Below are 20,001 nucleotides of genomic sequence, written 5' to 3'. Positions count from 1 at the left end.
TTCAAATTTTTAATTGGTGAATGCTCCATTTCATTTTCGAAAAATGTACCCAAGCTGGGTTGACATTGCAGCTATTTTAGACACACGTAGATAAACAGACAAACGAGAATGTGAAAACCATGGATAAAACTTCAACAGCACGCGAACTATAATAGAGCTCTCAATGTACAAATGTTAGTTTTAGAGCTGTTATGATAGTTGGAAATTTACATGATTGGTGAGATCAAAAAGTTAATTAATTTTCCAAAAATTCTATCACAAATCATTGTATCTTTTATTTTTTTTATAAACACGAAATGAAATCCTGGAGCAACTTACCAGAAGAAGTTTTGCTCATATTCAATTCCAATGATAATACATCCTTCTTTGAAGACAGAAAATTGCTAGAAAAAAAGGATATTTTTCAATGTGAACTTGTCTGCAGAAATTGGAAATTGCCTGCACAAAGAACCAACTACAAATCCTTGACTGTGAGTAGCCGTGATACCAAAAACTTAATAAACGCCCTGAAAAGTAGCCAAGAATCACCCGGTAAATTTGTTAAAGAGCTTATTCTTCCTAATTCAACGAACGGCTTGTGGAAGCAATGTTTACCTGCTATGGCCGACATCTTTCCCTTCATTGACACATTGGAGGTGCATGAACCAAACGAGGACTTTTACTCTACCTTGATCTCCATTAGCAGCGCATCGAAATGGAAAGGGCTAAAAAACTTTGAATTCCCAAACAATGATTCAGATCTTGGAATGTACGCATCTTGTGTTCAAAACTACCAGAGAAGTTTAGAACGCCTTTTGGTTTGTGACAAGATCCAGCTCATCCATGCAAACGAGGGTGGCATTAACAACGAACTTTATTTCAGTCTACTTAAAGAACTCGGACAATTTTCAAAGCTCAAAGAGTTAGTTATCAAACGACATGCTAATGACTGTTTAGAATCATTTGACAAGATCATCGAAAAGTGCCAAAACTTGAGAAAATTGGATATTGGAATCTACCCGAATTTGACAATAGAATAACAACCTCTGAAACAGACCTGTCTCGGATTAAACCTCGGCCAGATATTAAAACACTTGACGGATTGTTTGTTACAAGATGATAGCACCCTATATACATTATGCATAAATTTCCCTGCCTGCAGGAATTGTTTATCAATCACAGTTGGCGAGATGATTCAGAAGAAAATGACGGATTGCATATGACAGTACCCAGAATAACTGCCAATATTTTGACCAAATTTATATCTTTCATGACTCCAATTTCTTCCTGTGCTATATCCATTTGTATCAAAATACCTCTTGTTGTCGATGCCCTTGAGGAATATACAAGAGTTATGTCCAGCAAGCTATTCGGGTTTTTATCCATTAGTTACTCGTACGATAGTATCATAGATCCACTGTTAGAGCAACATGCAAAGCTGACCATGCACCGTACAACAGGCTATAAAAAAAATCAAGACCACGAATTCTTTATCGACTATAGTTCTATTGCGGACACATTGCCTCATGAGTATCATAGAAAAAAACTGGGAGCTCGCTGGCCGAACTTACATATCGTATGAATTTTGACCGTGTGTCCAAAGAAACTCATAGAAAAGCTTACGATATGATCTATGGACATTTTTTGGACCACATATTTAGTCACTGCTCCAGTCTAAGAAAGCTTAGGCTAAGCAGTACCAAAATTCTGGAATGTAACCCGATCCTATCCTTAAATAATTCAATGTCACATTTGATTCTTTTAAACTGCTATATTGGTAAAAACGTGCTTTCTCAACTCTCAGACCGTATTACTTCCTTGAAACATATGGTTATTGTTCGCTGTAAAGTGGAAAACCCTCACAATGGCGTCAACACTCGGTATTATCATGTCGACATGCTCAACACCACATTGACACCATTCGAATCAAGTCTGAACATTCCATATATCTCATTGCTGTAAAGTTAAACGAGGAAGTCATGACGAATACTACAAACTGATCTTTGACCCTACAACACATAATTATCATACGGCTGTGAAATCAACACGATTTGTATGAATCTGGACTATGAAAAAAATATGAAGGTGTCTGTTCGATGTAAGGGCATAAAGAAAATCCAGCTCTTTATGAATGCTTGTGTTCATGAGAGTGAAGTTGCTTTTGGTGAAATAATTCTAGAATAAATAGTGTCTATAACTCCAAAAGAACTTTTTGACAAAATTCTTGTAAAATCTGTAATATCCTTAATGCCAAACGTTTTAATTATATTTAGCTTCGCGGGCCGAGGCAATGATCCATAGACACATCCATTAAAGCGATGTTTGACCTTAAAAAAGAGGAAGCCCCAGATAAATAAAGTGACTAGGTTGGCCTGTTCCTAGACTTATAGAATTTATGTTGGCACATCAGTAGTTTCTAATTGGAAATAGGAGCTTAACTAACATTCTCTTGCTATACTCTACTTTTTTTGCAGCTGAGGTATGTAGAATATCCCAAATATCAAGGTAAAAAGAATATTTTGGTCACTTCATTGATGTAACGACAGCTGAGAAATTGTAACACGCGTTGTCTGCATTAACTAAAATGACGCTATTAACTAACCTCATGAAAGTTAGGGTAGTTATCTCTGACAATGAATCAGGGAACAAAGTAGTGCTACAAATCTCTTTTTGCAATGACACCATTATCTGCTATACAATGAATTTGGCACTCTTGTTTGATATCAAACCAAATATTTTAATTTTAAGTACAAGTGCAGATAAAGCTTTCAAAAAAAAAAAAAAAAAATTCCACTAAACAATTTGTTGAACCGGAAGACAAAAAATTACTGAATGGAGGTGTGATGTTCTATGAAAACATTTGCCATTCAAAGTAATTTCTATAATTGGATGTTATTGTTTAAAAAATTTATAACTGACATAAATTGGGATATTGGCAACTTTCTTTTCTTCAATATACAACTTTTTCTTACCTTATTTTATTTTTATTTACATATTTAAATGTCTTCAAGACAATCTACAGTAGCATTACAACATGATGACTCTTTATCAGAGAATGATTCCAAAGCTGTAGCAGGTATTACAAGCAGACAGAAAAAAAGTAATTTGTTTTAACATGTTTTTATTTTTAGGCACAAGTAAGACCCAACGACTTAATTTGCTTATATTGTTTCAACTAACTTTGTAATAATAGATCGTATACGTTTGCATAAAGTGCAGCAAACAAAAAATGATGGGCGTTGGGTTGACAAAAGAAAACCATGTCCAAGTTCATGAATATCTTTGCCACATTGGCGAGGCAATAGAGTAAGTAACACAATAACAAGTATCCATATATGGTAATCTAACAGTGTAACGCCAGATGGATTGAAAGTTTTATCAGTGAAAAAATCGATGACAACGATAATAGGGAAGCATCAATCATACAGTTAGAGCAAACACTACACGATGGCGTAGTTCTAGCTAAATTGGCACGTAGAATTCAACCTTCCTCCATTACCAGTATTATATCAGGCGATGCCAAATTCAAATTTTTACGCTCCAACAATATCAATGCATTTTTGTCTGTTATCAGCAAGTTGGTCTGCCTTCCATTTTTTGGTTTGAATTTGTTGATTTATTCGATGGAAAGAATATGCCCAAAGTTATTATTGTATTCATGCTCTCCCATTTATTGCATTCAAATCAAATCGCGCCACAGATTAAAAACTTACACGGCGAATTTAATTTTTCAGAAGACATTTTGATAGCAACGCAAAGAAATTTGGAGAAATCAGGTGTACCTATGCCCAACTTTAATAATCTTGTGTGCATCTTACAAAACGAATTGGATGGTGGTAAAAAGAAAACCTTTCTTTTTCGACCCATCGAAGAACCACTAATAGACGATGAAGATTTGATGCCAAAAATGAGACAAATTAGAAGACATACACCTGATTTAATAGTGGCTGATTTATATGATTCGGACACAGAGTCAAAAACATCCGCAAGTGATGATCATGATACCTCTTCGGGTATTACAACAATGCAAAGGTTACAATTTTTAGGTATGTGTCACAACCAAACACGAATGTAATTATGAGCTCATCGGTTATTTCAAACTTTTCTAGATGCTTCTGGTGATTCTTCAATCAGTAGCTCCGCCTCCGAAATAGAGTATTATGACGATTCAGACGAACTCGACTCCGAAGATGAAGACTCGATTGCAGCACGAGCAACGGCCCTCGAGCAACACTTTACTGCTCCAGAAAACAACAAAGTACTTGTTTCAGCACAAGGCTGCATCCGAACATTTATGGCTCGAAATAAATTAGAAAAGATTAAAGAGCAGTACCGTTATCAGTCTTTCCAGTCAACTATACAAAAAATGCAAGCTCGTATCCGTACAGCATCAATGCGCCGCCAACTTGGTGAAAAACGCAGCGAGTTTTTGCTTGCCCTGATGATTGGGTAACTGCATTACAGGCTATGATTCGTCGACACCTTGCAATAAAAAAAATGGACGGCATGCATCAATTCCAGTTGGTGGAAAATCAACGCATAGAAAATTTGAGAATTGAAGGCAAATCCAGTGCACAGTACCATGAAAGTGCTTATCAAAAATTGAAATCGGATAAAAACCCTTCCATTGGAGTTGTTAAGAGTGTCCTTCACATGCTGAGCAACAACGATGTAGATTTTAACGAGGATTTAATCATAGAAGATCTCCGACAGAAGGTTATTGAATCAATTAGAGAAAATAATCATTTGGATAGTCAAGTGAGCATGATTGATATTCAAATCGCATTGCTCTTGAAAAATGTCGTAACATTGGATGAAGTAGTTAAACTCAGTAATGCATTTTTCAATCCCAACAGAAGAAAGCAACAGCAACAGAGATTTTCTCAACTGATGTCATCGAACCCTTCCAATAGTCCTTATGATTTGCGTGGTGTAGACAAAGGAAATCGTGACAAATTAGAATTGTACCAACAGCTCGTATTTCTGCTGCAAACAGAACCTGTATATCTGGCAAGATTAATGTCGATCACAGGTGGTCAAGTTTATGGTGAAAAGAAAGGTCAGCGCAAAATTGATGCTACGGTGTTAGCCCTGTTCGGTTATGGTACCAACGCCCGCGAAGAATGTCTATTAATCAACTTGTGCAGAGCATGTATTGTACAAGAAATGAAGCGCGTCAAAGACCCTCAAGAATTTATGCGTGGAAACTATACATTTATGAAACTGGTCGTTCAAGTGAATCGTGGTGCCAAGGAAAGACAGTTTTTCACATCCCTTTTTGAGGCGTTAATCAAAAAAGTGATTGAAAATAATGAGTTGGATTTGGAGACAAACCCAGTTGTTATTTATCAGAAATTTGTCGGTCAAGAAGAATCTCGCACGGGCAATCCTTCGGACAAACCTTTTCATATTAATCACTCTCAAGCATTGCAAGTACCCGAGGTTATGAACGCTCTATCTAATCATTGGAAACATTAAGAAATCTGACAGAGGACTTTCTAAGTGCTATCATTAAAACAGTAGATTCAATGCCCTATGGTATGCGTGTTATTGCAAGAGAGCTTCGACTTGTGATGGAGGAAAATTTCCCGGATGAAGCCTCAGAAGAGATCATTAAATTCTGGGAAATTTTGTATATTACCGCTATTTAAGTCCCGCTATCACGTAAGTTTACCAATTAGCGATATTTACATGTTATTAAGTCTTTAATGTTAGTGCCCCTGAGCAATATGTTTCTCTTAATCACGAAGTATCTTCAGTCCAAAGAAAAAATTTGGCAGAGGTAAGAGCAAGATATATTGTAGACGTTTTCATTATACTCAAACTTTCAAAAGGTGTCCAAAATGCTGCAACAAATCTCCATCGGCAAAGACTTTGACACGCGCAATGTTGAACTGAGTGCTTTAAACAGTTACATAAGGTCATCCAATCAAAGATTTACCCAATGGTTTATGGATCGTAAGTAAACTTTGGAGCTCGTACCTTACATTTGTTAATCATTCTATCTAGTTATGATGTGGAAGAACCTGAGCAGCATTTTGGCTTGGATCAACTATCGGATTATAAAACACAAAAGCCAACCATATACGTGCATCCTACTGAACTTTATCATATTCATCAGCTTTTGGAAGAAAATATAGATTCATTGGAACGCCAAAAAACTGGTATTCTTCATAATATTTTAGGCGACTTGGGGGAGGCTCCTGTCGATGTCAACATGAGCGTTCCTTTACATGTTCTTCGACTTGAACTGAGTGATCGTAGAGATGGTATCCCAAATGAAGCAGGTGGCGACATCAAAAAATTATTATTAGATACCAAACGACTTGTATTCTGGTTATTCAAGTACAATCCGGACCATCACTAGAAGCTATCTTTGAAGATCCTGTTACAGATGAACATGAATCTATTTGGGAGATCGTGCGTGAGCAACAATTCCCCTCTGAAGGTACTGAAAAGGAAATTGAAATGGCTATTCGTGAAAGAAACTTTAAATTCGGTTATCAAAATGCTGCTATGGATGTGAAAAGGTAAAAACCGTTACATTATTTTATTTTCTCTTTTACTAATTCTTTTTATAGTCTAAGCTTTGCAAAATTAAAATCATTTGCAAGTAAGTTACACGCTTATTTGTTGCAACACAGTGTTATTCCACCTAGTCCCGGATACCAAAGCATCATCAATATGATTGCTGTTGATATCACAAAGAAAGGAGAACGAAGAAAGTTACGTAATGCTGAAATCAAGAAATTGCAAAACATATTGCTGCATTTAGATGAAAAACGACAGTTTTTGATTGGTCAAGCTAACAGCTATAAGAAGTATTTGGATGGGTGTATGAATAACATGGCTGAACGTAGAGGAAAGAAACAGAAATTCGTCTTTCCATTTACCAAACAGTATTTCCATATGAAGTACTTGAAAAGTCATGGACTTGTTCCCAAATTTGGATCCTTCAAGTATTCTGCAAAAACTTTATATGATCGTGGTATCATTCTAGATCTATCTGGTGTTTCTAAGAAGTTGTATGCTCGCATTACTTTAATTTTATCGATGGATCGTGCCGGCATCATTACCTTTGAAGGGTATTTTCCTCTTATGAATACGCAAGAATTACGTGTTGATGTACAATATGAAGAACTTTTGCAGACGCAGTACGAATGTGTCCAGACAATGAAAGTGCTGGATGGCATGGCTACTGTTAACGTTAATCTTCTCATTTATTTGATCAACAAAAGTAAGTTATTGTAATATATCTTGTAAATACCATATATCTAATGGAATTCTCTTACAGATTTTATCATACGGCATAAAAACTTTGTGTATACCCTCTCATATTTTTTTTTTTTTTTTTTTGATTAGATATTGTACCTGTATATATAACATTAGTATTTAATAAAATATACCATAGCATTATAATTTACCATCGTTTTATCTTTATCAATAGACAATAGATCTTCCATAAATAGATAGATACAAACATGGCTGGTGTTTTGGCTAGTCATTATATTGTCTTATAAGATATAGGATGATAATTATTCAAATAGGTTATACCTTCTTAAGGTAAGTCTAAGCTAGCATTACACAGGTATGATATTTTATACAAATGATTACAGCATACTTCACAAAAGAAATTCTATCAACATTTGAATTCCACGATGTTTTTCTCTTACAGAATCGAGCTAGCCAACCTGCGAATCAAGTTTGCGTCTCCATTGATGATTTTTTTTTTTTTTTTTTTTTTTTGGTTGTGTAGGCGTGACACAAATAATTTATCCGAAATCAAGTATTTTTAGCATTTATAAAAAGTCACCTCATTATTTAAGCTTTTACTTCTTTGCTTCAGCCCAAAAATATAAAAGACCGTTCTAAAAATATTTTTTTCCTTTCTTCAAAATCTTTTTCTTTTTTTATTTATTTTAAAATGAAAACAGCTTGGTATCTATTGTAGGGGCCGTGAGTTACTTCCTTGGTTCAGTAACAGCTCAGAATAACGAATCACCTTTTCATTGGTCTGACAGTCAAAATGTTATTTCACCATTCGCGAAATCAGGCAAAATGGAAGCCATCGGTAGAACAGGTGTAGCAGCTATGCACGCAGTTCTTCTAAAGTAATAATTAAAAAAACAATTCCCCTGAAAAAAAAAACTAATTTTTTTCTTGCGTAGCGAAAAGACTATTTTAATTATTGACAAAGGTAAGAAAAATAAAATATGCAAAAACAGAGGCAATTTCTCAACTCCCCTTTAAATTAGCCGAGTGGAACGAAGCTCAATTTGACTCCGGTCAAAGCGCCTTTCAGTTCAATATGATTTGGATACAAATACATACCGTCCCTTGCCATTAGAAACCAATACTTTTTGCTCTGCGGGTGGTTTTTTGAGTAACGGCAGCTTATCAGCACTGGTGGTGGCGAAAAGCGTGGACGTGATTGGAAGGCTGAGCCAGGTTGGCAGTCTATTCGTCATTTTACTCCATGCACAGATAATTCCTGTTTATGGGATGAGTACAAAACCGGGAAAATGACCGCTAATCGTTGGTATCCAACTGTGGAACAATTACCTGAAGGTGATTTGTTTATTATCGGCGGTTCAACAAAAGGTACAGCTGTCAATCGTGCTGAGGTCAATGTTCCTTCGTATGAATTTTGGCCTCCAAGACCTGAAGGCGAAGTTCCATTCAAATTTTTAATTGAGACTATGCCATACAATTTATATCCTTTTGTATTTGTCTTGCCCGATGGTAATTTGTTATTTTGCAAACAAGAAATCGATTATCTATGATTACAAAAGCAAAAGATTGTAAAGGAACTTCCAAAATACCTGGTAATCCTCGTTCCTATCCTTTGACAGGTGGTGCTATTATGCTTCCTCTTGACCCTAAAAACAACTACAATGTGGAAATATTAATTTGTGGTGGATCTGAACGTATGAAGCGAGACGCTACTGCTGATGATACTTGTGGTCGTATCAACTTAGGAGACGCTAACCCTCAATGGAAGATGGAAAGCTTTATTCACAAGCGTTTGATGCCTGATGGTGTTATTATGGCTGATGGAAATGTGCTCTGGGTCAATGGCTGTCAACGTGGTGGGCGGGATACAATGGCCGTAATCATGATGCTACTGTAGATCCTCTTATTTATACACCACAGCTCCCATTAACAAGCGTTGGACTCAAAACTTAGCCAACACTGACATTGCACGTATGTATCATTCAGTCGCACTAACATTACCCGATGGTCGCGTATGGATTGCTGGCTCCAATAATGTTGATCCCCCAGATATCAATGCTGAATATCCAACAGAATTCCGAGTTGAATACTTCTCTCCTCCATACCTTTTTAAAACCGCTACCGCCCACTGATCTCTCATGTTCCTCGTATGTCACCTATGATGAGTCATTCGACATTCTTTTAAATCTGGAAAATTTAGCTGCTAAAGACACTGACCCAGCAAGCAAGATCCGCGTTGGTTTATTGCGTACCGGTTTCAGTACTCACTCTATGCATATGTCTCAACGTTATGTATTTTTAAATCATGAAGTATCTAACGATTTACAGAGCCTCAAAATTACTGCTCTCCCCATGCTGCCATTTATCCTCCAGGTGCGGGTATGCTTTATGTTCTTTATGATGGCGTACCTTCTAACGGCACTGAAATCTTTATTGAACGCATCTCTCCGATTTACAAATTTAATACTATTTGATTAGTCTGCTCCATACCATTACCTCTGCTAAATAATCCATTTTTCTCATTGCCATATAACTTTTCATTTTAACATTAAATTTCTTTTTCATATCTAAACCAAATCCACTGATAATTGAGGTCTTTCTTGACAGATGAATTTGATACAATACAAGCGAAATATTAATTAATAGAATTAATACAGTATCGACTGTCTGCTTGATTAGTTATGTTAACCACCGCATTCATTTGTGTGATAATTACACCCTAAAATAAATCAGCAATCAAAATGTTTTTTTGATCGATATTGGCGATATCGCTCAAAAAATCGAAAATATCGATATCTCCGATATTTTTGATTTTTTGATCGCTGATCGCAAAGCCAAATTTTCAAATCTCTATAAAAACAACCTATACATAAATAAATAGATGTAGCAATACCATGTTAATAGATAAACGTAATTTTTTAAAGAAAAAAAATGTTTATGGGGATGATAGCCAGGGTAAGAAAAAGACAACTTCAGATTACGTAAGTAAAATGAGAAAAGGGGACATGTGACTGTGGGTTTTAATGATTTTCCAACACTGCTGGTAATACTACTCTTATCGACTTTGAAAGCCTTACCAGTTTTTATTGAATATTTGTTGTTAGACCTGTCGACCCCATTCACCAACCCAATAGTAGACACAAGGTCCTTTGCATCAAAGACGACAATTTTTTTTTGCTCTGCCTCATCATGCGCGGGATGGCCTTTGAATAAGGGGAAACGTCATGATTCTTTATAACTTCACCAAAAACGAAGTTCGAGCCTGGAGTACTTTCTTAATATGTAAAGTCAAAAAAGAACAAGCGTTTACACACGTACCAGTTTTCAACAGGCCGAGACATCCAAATTACTTTAAGTGAGCACACATGAATTTAGATTTGCAAAAAAAAAAAAAAAAAAAAAAAAAAAAAATAGGAGAGTGCCTTGAATCTATCATTTACAAGACTGATGAATCAGTTGCTGTAGAAAATAATCAACGGCGTTGCCAAAAAAAAAGGAATTGAGTCTGAATTTTTTTTTTTTCTTATTTAAACAAACTTTGTTTTTTATACCTTTTTATTCTTATTCTTTTTCCTCTTTTCTTTTTCTTCCAGGTTAATGTATGTATATGCGAATAGTTAATGGTATTTGATTCATCATAACCATTTTTAAATTAATTTAGATTTAGTTATGTGACTAATAATAAACGTGTTACAACTTTCTAATTTAGGATCAGACCAATGCTCTTTGCTCGGTAAGGAACTCTAACTACTTTCTTATATCTATTAGCGCATTTTTATAGCTAAAGGAATCAATACATTGATTACTTGTGGAAAGGTAAATAACTTGACTTTGGTATACTTGTTTATTATTAAGTTAACCCAACTTTTTAAAGCTGATTGATATTACTGTTTATTTGAGGCTCGTACATCCCACGGTTTTGTAAAGGTACACATTGCTAAACATGATAATTTATTCTCTTATTAACGTAAACCATATTTTTGCAGGTAAGTGATACTGCTGTTCTTCTGAGGTCTTCGTGTGGTCACTATCGTAGTTCCTCTGATTATGTCTGTCTCTGGTCATATTTTACTGGTCATTTTCCATATTTGAAGAGGTTCATCATGGTCAGATTCGACGTTATTTAGTTTTTTTTTATAAATAAATTTTTTTTTTTCCAATATATACAAACGTATCAATTTTAAGCCTGTATCCTGATTCAGCAGGGGTGTAAAAGTAATATTATATCGATTATCGATTACCCCATTTTTTTTTACCCCATCCAACGATATTTTTTTGTTTTTTTGATTTATGGATCGATATCGTCAATCGCGATATTTTGGAAAGTTTGATCGATATTGCCAATAACGATATTTTAGAAAATTTTATCGATATCGCCAATCGCGATATTTTTTAAAAAAAGATCGTTATTTCCGCTCTAATTTGTTTGCGATATTTTTCAATTTTTGATCGCTGATTTATTTTAGGGTGCTGGTTCCATTTCGGAATACCAGACATTGTTAGAATCGATAAGTCTGCCTGTAATGGGCGAATGCGAGAAAGACAAATGGATGATTATGGGAGCTACAGGTAGTTATGATTAAAATAACTATATTTAAGTGCTATCATACTTATTAATGTAAGCTTAGGTTATCTCATTGCTGATGTGTACAGCCGCCCAGTTTATTTTTTTTCCAAGAAGGAGTCAATCACCATACTTCCAAACTGCATTTTAAATGAAAATAAACCGGTAAGCTTCGTATTACACGGTGATCACTACACACCTATAGAATTGAAAAAAAACAGCTGTCCTCTTCCAGCATTATACCACAATTTACAAAACAGATCACTTGAAACATCCAAAATCTGGAATAGACTTGTGGAGACAAGAATCAACACTTACACAAACATAATAGAAACAACAAAAGGTACTGTCTTGACTAGCAACCAAGACATACCATGCGTTGATCTCACAAAAGAAAACCAACAAACCACCAAAAATCAAAAACAACGTAAAATAAAAATAATCCAAAAACAACAAAAAACACAAATAAATCCAAAACAACAAGAAAATAATATAAATCAAAAACATCAAGAAAATAATATAAACCAAAAACAACAAGAAAATAACATAAACCAAAAACAACAAGAAAATAATATAAACCAAAAAAATGAAAAACTACTTCTCAAACTCAATTTAAAAAATATAAATCCGACAACATTAGAAACTACAACAGAAACAACAAAAACAACATTGGAATCTCCAACAACAGAAACAACAAACACAAAATTAGAACCCACAACAACAGAAACAACAACAGACACAGCAACAGAAACAACAACAGACACAGCAACAGAAACAACAACAGACACAGCAACAGAAACAACAACAGACACAGCAACAGACACAGCAACAGAAACAGCAACAGACACAACAACAGACACAGCAACAGAAACAACAAAAGCAACAAAAGCACCATTAACAACAACAACAGAAATTATCTCCAGTGAAATACTGTGCAAACCCAAACGTGTCGTAGTACCACCCTCACATATTCCATCAATCGAAGCAATAGAAGCTATCAAAGCAATTAATACTCCTGACCAGCCGGAAACTGAGTTTTTTTGTCATAAATGCCAACATCTCGTCTTCAGAATTAACGATAAGCATACCCCCATTATGGATGCTTATTATAAACTGGATACCTTAAAAAAGGAATACATACAAAAAAAAATATATGCTGAAGACAACAAATACTCAAGAAACTTCAAAAAATTCAAAGGCGAATATAAAAAAATACACAATATATACGAACCCAAACTTAGAGAGTTCTGCAAATTACACACTATTGAAGAACAACGTCCATTAATTGTAAAGTATTTCTGCGAAAGCTTTACATTCGAATCACTTGCCAACCGCTCCAAGAATCTGGTTAAAAATGGAGCTATCGACAGGCTTTTATCTGGAGAATTCAGAAGCCAATTCGAATACTCGAAATCTGATATTGAGGCTGCTGGGGGTCCAGCTAAATACAAATTGCTCAACCTGTTCTACGCAAACAAGCACCGTATTATGGTAATAAATTATTAAACGCCAATAACAATGCAAATTACTTAAATGTTATATATCATTTAGCCAGGATATTATGGCCAAATAGGCTTTGAAATTATTAGCAAAGCAGCCATCTACAAGTTTTCCCATGAAGCTTACAAAGGGTCGAGTGCACAAAAAAAAACTGGTTTAAGTCACCAACAATATCTTACAACCGTCATCGTCCCTGAAATTGCTTGTTGGATTATCGCTGAAGACCAAGGTGTGAGATATGAAGATGCAATTCTAATTATGGAACAAACCTATAAAGTTGGCGAGCTCCTACATCCCTTTGACTTCGAAGCCGATTTTTTGGAAGACTAAAAATTAAAACAATTTAAATTATATATTATAAACTCGTGCAAAAATAAAAAAACACAAAGATCTCATTATCTTTTTTCATATATAAATTGATTGCGTGAGATAAAACACGCATATTAAAAACACGTTGAAAAACAAAGTATGTAGAAAAAAAAATTACGCAGAGAAAAACAAAAAAGTACATAGAAAAAAAAGCACTTAGAAAAAAAAGCTTTTAGAAAAAAAAGCAAAAAAAAAAAAGCACTTAGAAAAAAAAAGCACTTTGAAAAAAAAGCAAAAAAAAAAAAAAAAAAAAAAAAGTACGTAGAAAAAAAAAAAAAAAAAGATTAAGTACGTAGGTCACGTGTTATTTGTTTAAAAAAAATCACGTGTTTTAAAAAAGTACGTAGAAAAAAAAAAAAAAAGACGTAGGTGTAGACATTCTCTAGACATTCTCCATTCTCTTCTCCTGGAATTATAGCTTATAGTCACGTGCCAACAAGATTAGCATACTTAAATGGCAAATTATTTAAATGGGGTGCTTTTGGAATAGTTCTTAAAGACGCTAAAACTGTCTCATTGTTTAAACTTCACTTGGACGAAACCAAAAAAGGTTTGATCCCAGAATTGCCTTACGGACTGGAAATAGAACAGGCAATTTCAGATTATCTTAGGTCAATATTTGAGCACACGTGCACATTTTTAAGCCGCCGTATCGGAAAGGAAATTGATACAAATAAGTTGCGGTTCTGCTTGCCTGTACCTGATGGTTGGACCGAGAAAGCTAGAAACACAATGCGGAATGCGGTCATTAGAGCTGGAATCATTAGTAAAGAAGACCCTGAAGACAGATTATTGCTGGTTAGCGAGTCAGAAGCTATTGCTCTGTATTGCGAAACTTTTCTTGTGGAATACAATCTAAAGCCTGGTCAAAATTTTCTCATCTGCGATGCTGGTAGATTTAATGTAAATGTTGTGGTATATCGTAAAACTGTTGATAATAATGGCAAAAATTCACTTATGGAAGAAGTTGCAGGTGATAGTGTAATAAGTGGTTATACAACTCTGGATCCTCACTTTAGGAATTTTGTTTCTGATAATGTCAACTTATTTTTCAAAAACGTAAAGCCTTTAACTGATCGAGAGCTGGATAATATTGTTGACATATTCACGAACGATATAAAGGTATAGTAAAGTAGAGTGAGGTAATAGTGGAATCATTGCCTCAAAAACATTTTAGCCACGAGTATGCCATCCATCGAATCCCCATTATGACAAGGATTACATTATTATACCTCTTCCTGAACGATTTGATGAAACAGAATACGATGAAGAAGACAAACTATTTGTTGCGGATTCTCAATTACATATGCATCCTGAATTAATGCTATCGGAGATATTTGATCCCGTAATTAACCAGGTGCTATCTTTGATTGACACACAGCTTAAAAGAATAGACAGAAAGCTAGACGCAATATTTTTAGTTGGTGAATTCGGTCAATCAACCTATCTACTTCATAAAATTAAGGATAAGTTTTCCACTGAAGTGATATTAATTTGTGCCCCTCATCGTGGAGAAATGGCTGTAGTCCGTGGTGCTGTCTTGATGGGATTGAATCCTCAGTTTGTCAAGCAGCGTATCATACGTCGAACTTACGGATATGAATGCTCCTTAGAATTTGATAAATCATTAGATCCAGAAGGACTAAGAGCGGTTGATCAGAATGGCGAGGTTTATTGTAACAATCGGTTTAGAAGCTATGTTTTGAAAGGAGAAATCAGAGATGTAGATTATTATGTTGATATATCATTTAAATGCTATTACAGCAAAAATCCTGTATTAAGTCAGTAACCCATCAAATACACGTTACTATATTAATCTAATCATAAACATATTGTAGAGTTATATGCATATGATGGTAATCCTGATCATCTTCCCAGATTTACCACAGATGACGCGACGAAGAAAGTCACGGAATTCGAAATTAAATTGCCAAATCTTCCAGGCAAAGGTCCTAATGATACCGTTGTCATCGATGCAAAATTGTACCTCTATCAAACTGAAATCAAGCTTGAAGTAGAAATCGAGAACATTAAAAAAATTTATACAGGCTCTCATAAAAAGGTGGATAATATGCCGTTTATCGGAGAAATTAGGTAGCCTAAACAAAAAGCAAGGTTATAGACGTTAGGAAATAACTTAACAACCCCAAAAAAATGGAGAAGCCAAATAAACAAGTGAAAATATATAGGAATACAATGCGTTGTTACTGATATACCAACTTATTTTAGAAAATAGCACTTAATATATAATTCAGAGCTTTGATATTGAGGTTATCCTGTTGTTGGTTTTCTGTTAAATTCAAGCTGTAAGAGGATAAGCACCGTGACTTCAATGGGCAGGGATATATATAGCAAATATGTAGCTGAGACTATTAAAGCAGCCATGGTAAAGACAAACGAAGAGCAAAAATTTAACGGTTGGCTGCAAGCGTAAGCATTGCTTCATAATTTAGAATGATGTACCTAATCATACCTACGGAGAAAAAAAAACAGTAGATAGACGAGAAAGAGGACTTTCTATTTAAACAGCATCTGCGAAATGCTGGTGTAAACGACGAAGAATAACAAAATGTTGAAGTATGAATTCGGCTGACTTAGTAATATTTTTTATAAGCTCTCAAATGAAATTTACAATATGGATAAATATAAGGTCAAAATTACACATAAAGCAGTAGCTCCATATGTGGTGTAAACCATATATTTTTCAACATTTTAAGCCAATCAAAGTCCATGCATTGTGTCTCCAGATGACCCGCATAAATATACGCACTAGATTATGTTTGAGGCTCTTTAAACAGATGATGAACTTGGTTTAGACATGGCACATAATTTAACGTATTAGTAAAATAAACAGGACTCCAACGCTACCGCCACTTATTTATATAAATACAAAAAAGCAGCCGTAAGGTGTATGGCTTATTATCACTTTTACCCCGCGATAAACAACCGTTCAAGGTTTTGTACGCCTAAAAAATATTTTAGCGTATTTTTTTTTAAACACCTGCTTTTGTCGTCCCCGTTACTGAATAATCTAAATCTTTCTTGTGTCACATATAATAAACATTATGCCTTTCTTATAATGTATTTACATATCTTAATGGCATCTTATTACAGTCTCTGAGCATGTATTAAAAATTTTCATCTAGTTCCCAAAATTATTTCATTACAGGTGTCAAAGTAATCCATTTCGTCATAGTCAGAATAAAAATAAAAATAAAAACGACATATCACACACTAACTATATTTAAAAGGACTAAAACCCTGGGTTTATTTTTCTACCAATGCTCAGTCTTTTTGTACAATATTTGAGTTTTGTGTACCAATACTCAGCCCTTTTTTTCCTTTATCCTCTCTTTTTCTGTTTTGTTTCATTTTTACCACTTTCTTTTCCTTTCTTTTACTATATCATGAAAAATACAGTGCTAATATGCCTCATAATTCTATTTGCCCTGTCAGTTAGAGCAGACGAAATTCCTCCTTGCTTTGGATCAAGTAATGACATAATTATAAATATTGTTTAAGAATAAACATTAATATTGATAGTTATCTCAAAAAAGATTGTGCCTATACATTTGACAAAATTTACTGTTACGGCGGAAAACTCGACAACAAACAGTTTAATAATGACATGTATGAATTGAATTTGAATAGCTTATCCCAGATTCCAGTGAGTGACATTGTAAACAAATGGACTTTGATCACCCCAAACCCAAGTTCGGGTGTTCCTCAAGATGAATACAGATATGGAAGCCAGTTCGTCGTATTACCTGACGGTTCTTTATTTTTTGATGGTGGATACAATGAGGATCACCCGCTTGTAGCCAGAAATATTACTTACAACCCCCAAAAAAATGTATGGACTGTGTTACCAGGACCTAGCTACAACGACAGTAAAAATGGAGGCGTTTATAGACAAGTGTAAAAAAAAGAAAAAGAAAAAAATGCCAATACCAAATTTTCTAAACATTAACCTGCTTTTTTCCGACACTTACAGATATTCCGCAGCAGCAGTACATCTCCCTGATACCAATAGCGTAGCATTTTACGGAGGAAGAGAATTGTAGGCCAAATACATATACATTATTTTAGATTACCACTAACTTTTTAACTTTACTTAAAGGAATGCTGCCTTAAATTTTACGTATACAATTGAAAAACCTTTTGCTAATCTGACTTACGAAATAAGTTCGGAGCAAGACCCCTCAAAGAAACTAGTTGAGGGCATTTATGGATATGGCTACCTAACCGAACTAAACCTCGATACAGGAGTACGTCTTAGTATAGTTGATATACCTAAACCCACGTATACTAGAACTCATAATGACTTCTGTATAGATATGGACTTCCGTAAATGAATACTTTTCGACTACAAATTACTTTCCACCTATAACCAGTTATGCAACAGCAACATACCATCCAGGCAGCAAAAGAATAATTTATTTGGGCGGATTTTCCAAAGATGAGTTTTTAGTAGGTTCAACTGATCAACTAGATCGCATTAAATTCTATGATACTCGAACTGCGGATTGGGGTGGAAAAGGCACCAATGGATTTATCACACCGACTTCCAGACTTGGGCATACTGCAACATTGTGTTTGTGTTTATCGTGGGCTTACATTTTATCAATGAATCATTAACATGTTCAATGTATAGTAAATACCGGGAATAATATCCTTGTTTATGGAGGTATTATCCAGACTAGTGATGAGACGTTAGAAGGGAAGCGTATGTATAGTAGATGATTCAAAACCACTTTTATTGGATTTCTTTTAGAGCTCAATTATTGTTTTTTAGTTTCACCCGATTATATGTTTGATTTGGATCTGAACACCTTGACATGGACAGTGATAAACAGGCCAACAAATTCATCAGGTCCTAGAGCTTTTCATTCAGGTATGATTGTAGTGCATATACCCCAATATTTAATATATTTATACTGTTTTACATTTTTTACATGCAGCTGTTCTTGTTAATGGTACGAGTTTGTTTATAATGTTTGGTAAAAAGAACCCTGAGACCGCTGGCTCTCTTGTTGCTGCAAATGACATTATGATACTTAACGTAACAGACAGAAACGCTATAACGTCTTTGAATACTTATCCCAATCCTACAAATAATGATTCTGCATCGAATGGGGGTCAATCTAAAGGACTTTCGGGTGGTGCTATTGCCGGAATAGTGGTGGGCGTTGTTGCATTGGTAGAGTATTTAACTAGATGTTTTATTTTGACAGGCACTCATTCTTTATATAGATCGCTATTTTAGTCTTAGCGGCATTATATCGTAAAAAATCCAAGGATAAAGCAAAAAGAAAGGAGGAGCTTCGCGATAATTATAAAGCAATAGATGGCGAGTATAAAGAAGTGCAACCATTTAGTGCGGAATTTTCGGGAGGGTCCACGGACGTAGAAAACACATCAGCTCAACCCATCGCATCAGGAAAATCAAATCAATATGCTAATACCTATTCACCAGATTTAGCAGACTCAAAATTGATAAAACCTGATGTTTACACAGATTTGCAAACGAAACCCAAACCTGATGTTCATGGCACTTTTCATACGAAAGACAAACCCGATGTTTACGGTGGTTTTCATTCAAAATACAAACCTGATGTCGAAGACGACTAGCACACGAAACCTTTTTAATTTAATATTTATATTAATAACAGGTAGAAACAACAGTTAAATTGTGTAATAGAAGCTTCCATTTTTATAAATTAGATTAAAGGGCACGGATAAGTGCCCTATTGTATGCGTATAATATAACTTTCAATTAAAGTCGCTTCATCCAAAAGATTAACCTGCTTATGCTTGCGAGGGGTAAGAAGCCCCCACCCCACCCCACCCCACCCCCTTATTTTTCTCTTGATAACACTCTAGATGTGTTGCATTACCATGAGTAACTTAAATATCACTACCTCGTCATGAGCAACACGATTACTGGCAACAGATATATAAGTGGATAAGTATATCGAAAAGAATGGATTTATGGATGTACCAAACTTCCTTTTTTACCTGACACCCTGAAAAGGTAATCTGTTTTTTTTTGTGTCAAACCCCAAAACTAAACAAACAAAAGACCTAAAAACGTTCAAACAAGTACATGGTATTTAAAGTTTTACTTGAAATAAAGATTAACTTCATTGTATGTATTTAGGGGTATCTGGAATTATTTTTACTTTACTTTGAATGACGCCATTTGCTTTCGTATAATTTTTGCTCAATCCGATTTTTTATATAATAAATATGAGGTATTTACCTTGTTTCAAAAGAGATAGATATAAAATGAGAGCTAGAAAAAGTGTATTTATTATTGCTTCATGCGAATTTCATTGTTCTTTGATTTTCTCCCT

General features: G+C 34.9%; 6 protein-coding genes across 6 annotated transcripts; all 6 read left to right on the top strand.

Annotated features, from left to right (window-relative positions):
- Window positions 1–260: 260 nt before the first annotated feature.
- Window positions 261–1,087, top strand: EV154DRAFT_12233 (uncharacterized protein). The gene has a single exon (XM_051593955.1). It carries the CDS (start codon window positions 297–299, stop codon window positions 1,017–1,019), a length of 723 nt encoding a protein of 240 aa, XP_051454102.1. The 5' UTR covers window positions 261–296; the 3' UTR covers window positions 1,020–1,087.
- A 1,892-nt stretch (window positions 1,088–2,979) lies between these two features.
- Window positions 2,980–7,672, top strand: EV154DRAFT_520412 (uncharacterized protein; the record flags this gene model as incomplete). Its single annotated transcript, XM_051602823.1, is given in 15 exon segments — window positions 2,980–3,000; window positions 3,330–3,560; window positions 3,611–4,025; window positions 4,089–4,361; window positions 4,406–5,421; window positions 5,472–5,611; window positions 5,632–5,643; window positions 5,695–5,761; window positions 5,814–5,941; window positions 5,989–6,266; window positions 6,326–6,509; window positions 6,561–7,230; window positions 7,247–7,347; window positions 7,401–7,464; window positions 7,534–7,672. The coding sequence occupies 12 exon segments, from the start codon at window positions 2,980–2,982 to the stop codon at window positions 7,228–7,230; spliced, it is 3,435 nt and encodes a 1,144-aa protein (XP_051454101.1). The 3' UTR covers window positions 7,247–7,347; window positions 7,401–7,464; window positions 7,534–7,672.
- On the top strand, window positions 7,508–9,786 carry EV154DRAFT_545260 (glyoxal oxidase N-terminus-domain-containing protein; the record flags this gene model as incomplete). Its single annotated transcript, XM_051604645.1, has 9 exons — window positions 7,508–7,542; window positions 7,914–8,090; window positions 8,148–8,176; window positions 8,235–8,280; window positions 8,381–8,721; window positions 8,787–9,068; window positions 9,133–9,293; window positions 9,379–9,522; window positions 9,543–9,786. The coding sequence occupies 9 exons, from the start codon at window positions 7,508–7,510 to the stop codon at window positions 9,684–9,686; spliced, it is 1,359 nt and encodes a 452-aa protein (XP_051454100.1). The 3' UTR covers window positions 9,687–9,786.
- A 312-nt stretch (window positions 9,787–10,098) lies between these two features.
- EV154DRAFT_554492 (uncharacterized protein) lies at window positions 10,099–12,864 on the top strand. The gene is made up of 7 exons (XM_051605196.1): window positions 10,099–10,193; window positions 10,922–10,945; window positions 10,981–11,028; window positions 11,199–11,318; window positions 11,679–11,781; window positions 11,841–11,941; window positions 12,486–12,864. Exons 1-7 carry the CDS (start codon window positions 10,107–10,109, stop codon window positions 12,672–12,674), a joined length of 672 nt encoding a protein of 223 aa, XP_051454099.1. The 5' UTR covers window positions 10,099–10,106; the 3' UTR covers window positions 12,675–12,864.
- A 7-nt stretch (window positions 12,865–12,871) lies between these two features.
- On the top strand, window positions 12,872–15,743 carry EV154DRAFT_554491 (uncharacterized protein; the record flags this gene model as incomplete). The annotated part of the gene is made up of 5 exons (XM_051605195.1): window positions 12,872–13,267; window positions 13,328–13,505; window positions 14,064–14,767; window positions 14,823–15,426; window positions 15,484–15,743. 5 exons carry the CDS (start codon window positions 12,872–12,874, stop codon window positions 15,741–15,743), a joined length of 2,142 nt encoding a protein of 713 aa, XP_051454098.1.
- Window positions 15,744–16,995: 1,252 nt separating this feature from the next.
- On the top strand, window positions 16,996–19,496 carry EV154DRAFT_520401 (uncharacterized protein). Its single transcript, XM_051602822.1, has 9 exons — window positions 16,996–17,137; window positions 17,203–17,563; window positions 17,640–17,705; window positions 17,766–17,913; window positions 17,981–18,239; window positions 18,300–18,371; window positions 18,441–18,539; window positions 18,607–18,845; window positions 18,899–19,496. Exons 1-9 carry the CDS (start codon window positions 17,053–17,055, stop codon window positions 19,274–19,276), a joined length of 1,707 nt encoding a protein of 568 aa, XP_051454097.1. The 5' UTR covers window positions 16,996–17,052; the 3' UTR covers window positions 19,277–19,496.
- The last annotated feature ends 505 nt before the right edge of the window (window positions 19,497–20,001 follow it).

The sequence above is a fragment of the Mucor mucedo genome (genome assembly GCF_025094135.1).
Source record: "Mucor mucedo strain NRRL 3635 chromosome Unknown EV154scaffold_101, whole genome shotgun sequence".
NCBI classification, from domain to species: Eukaryota; Fungi; Mucoromycota; class Mucoromycetes; order Mucorales; family Mucoraceae; genus Mucor; species Mucor mucedo.
The sequence above is the reverse complement of the archived record's forward strand: the minus strand, read 5'-3'. Positions and strand labels throughout refer to the sequence as shown.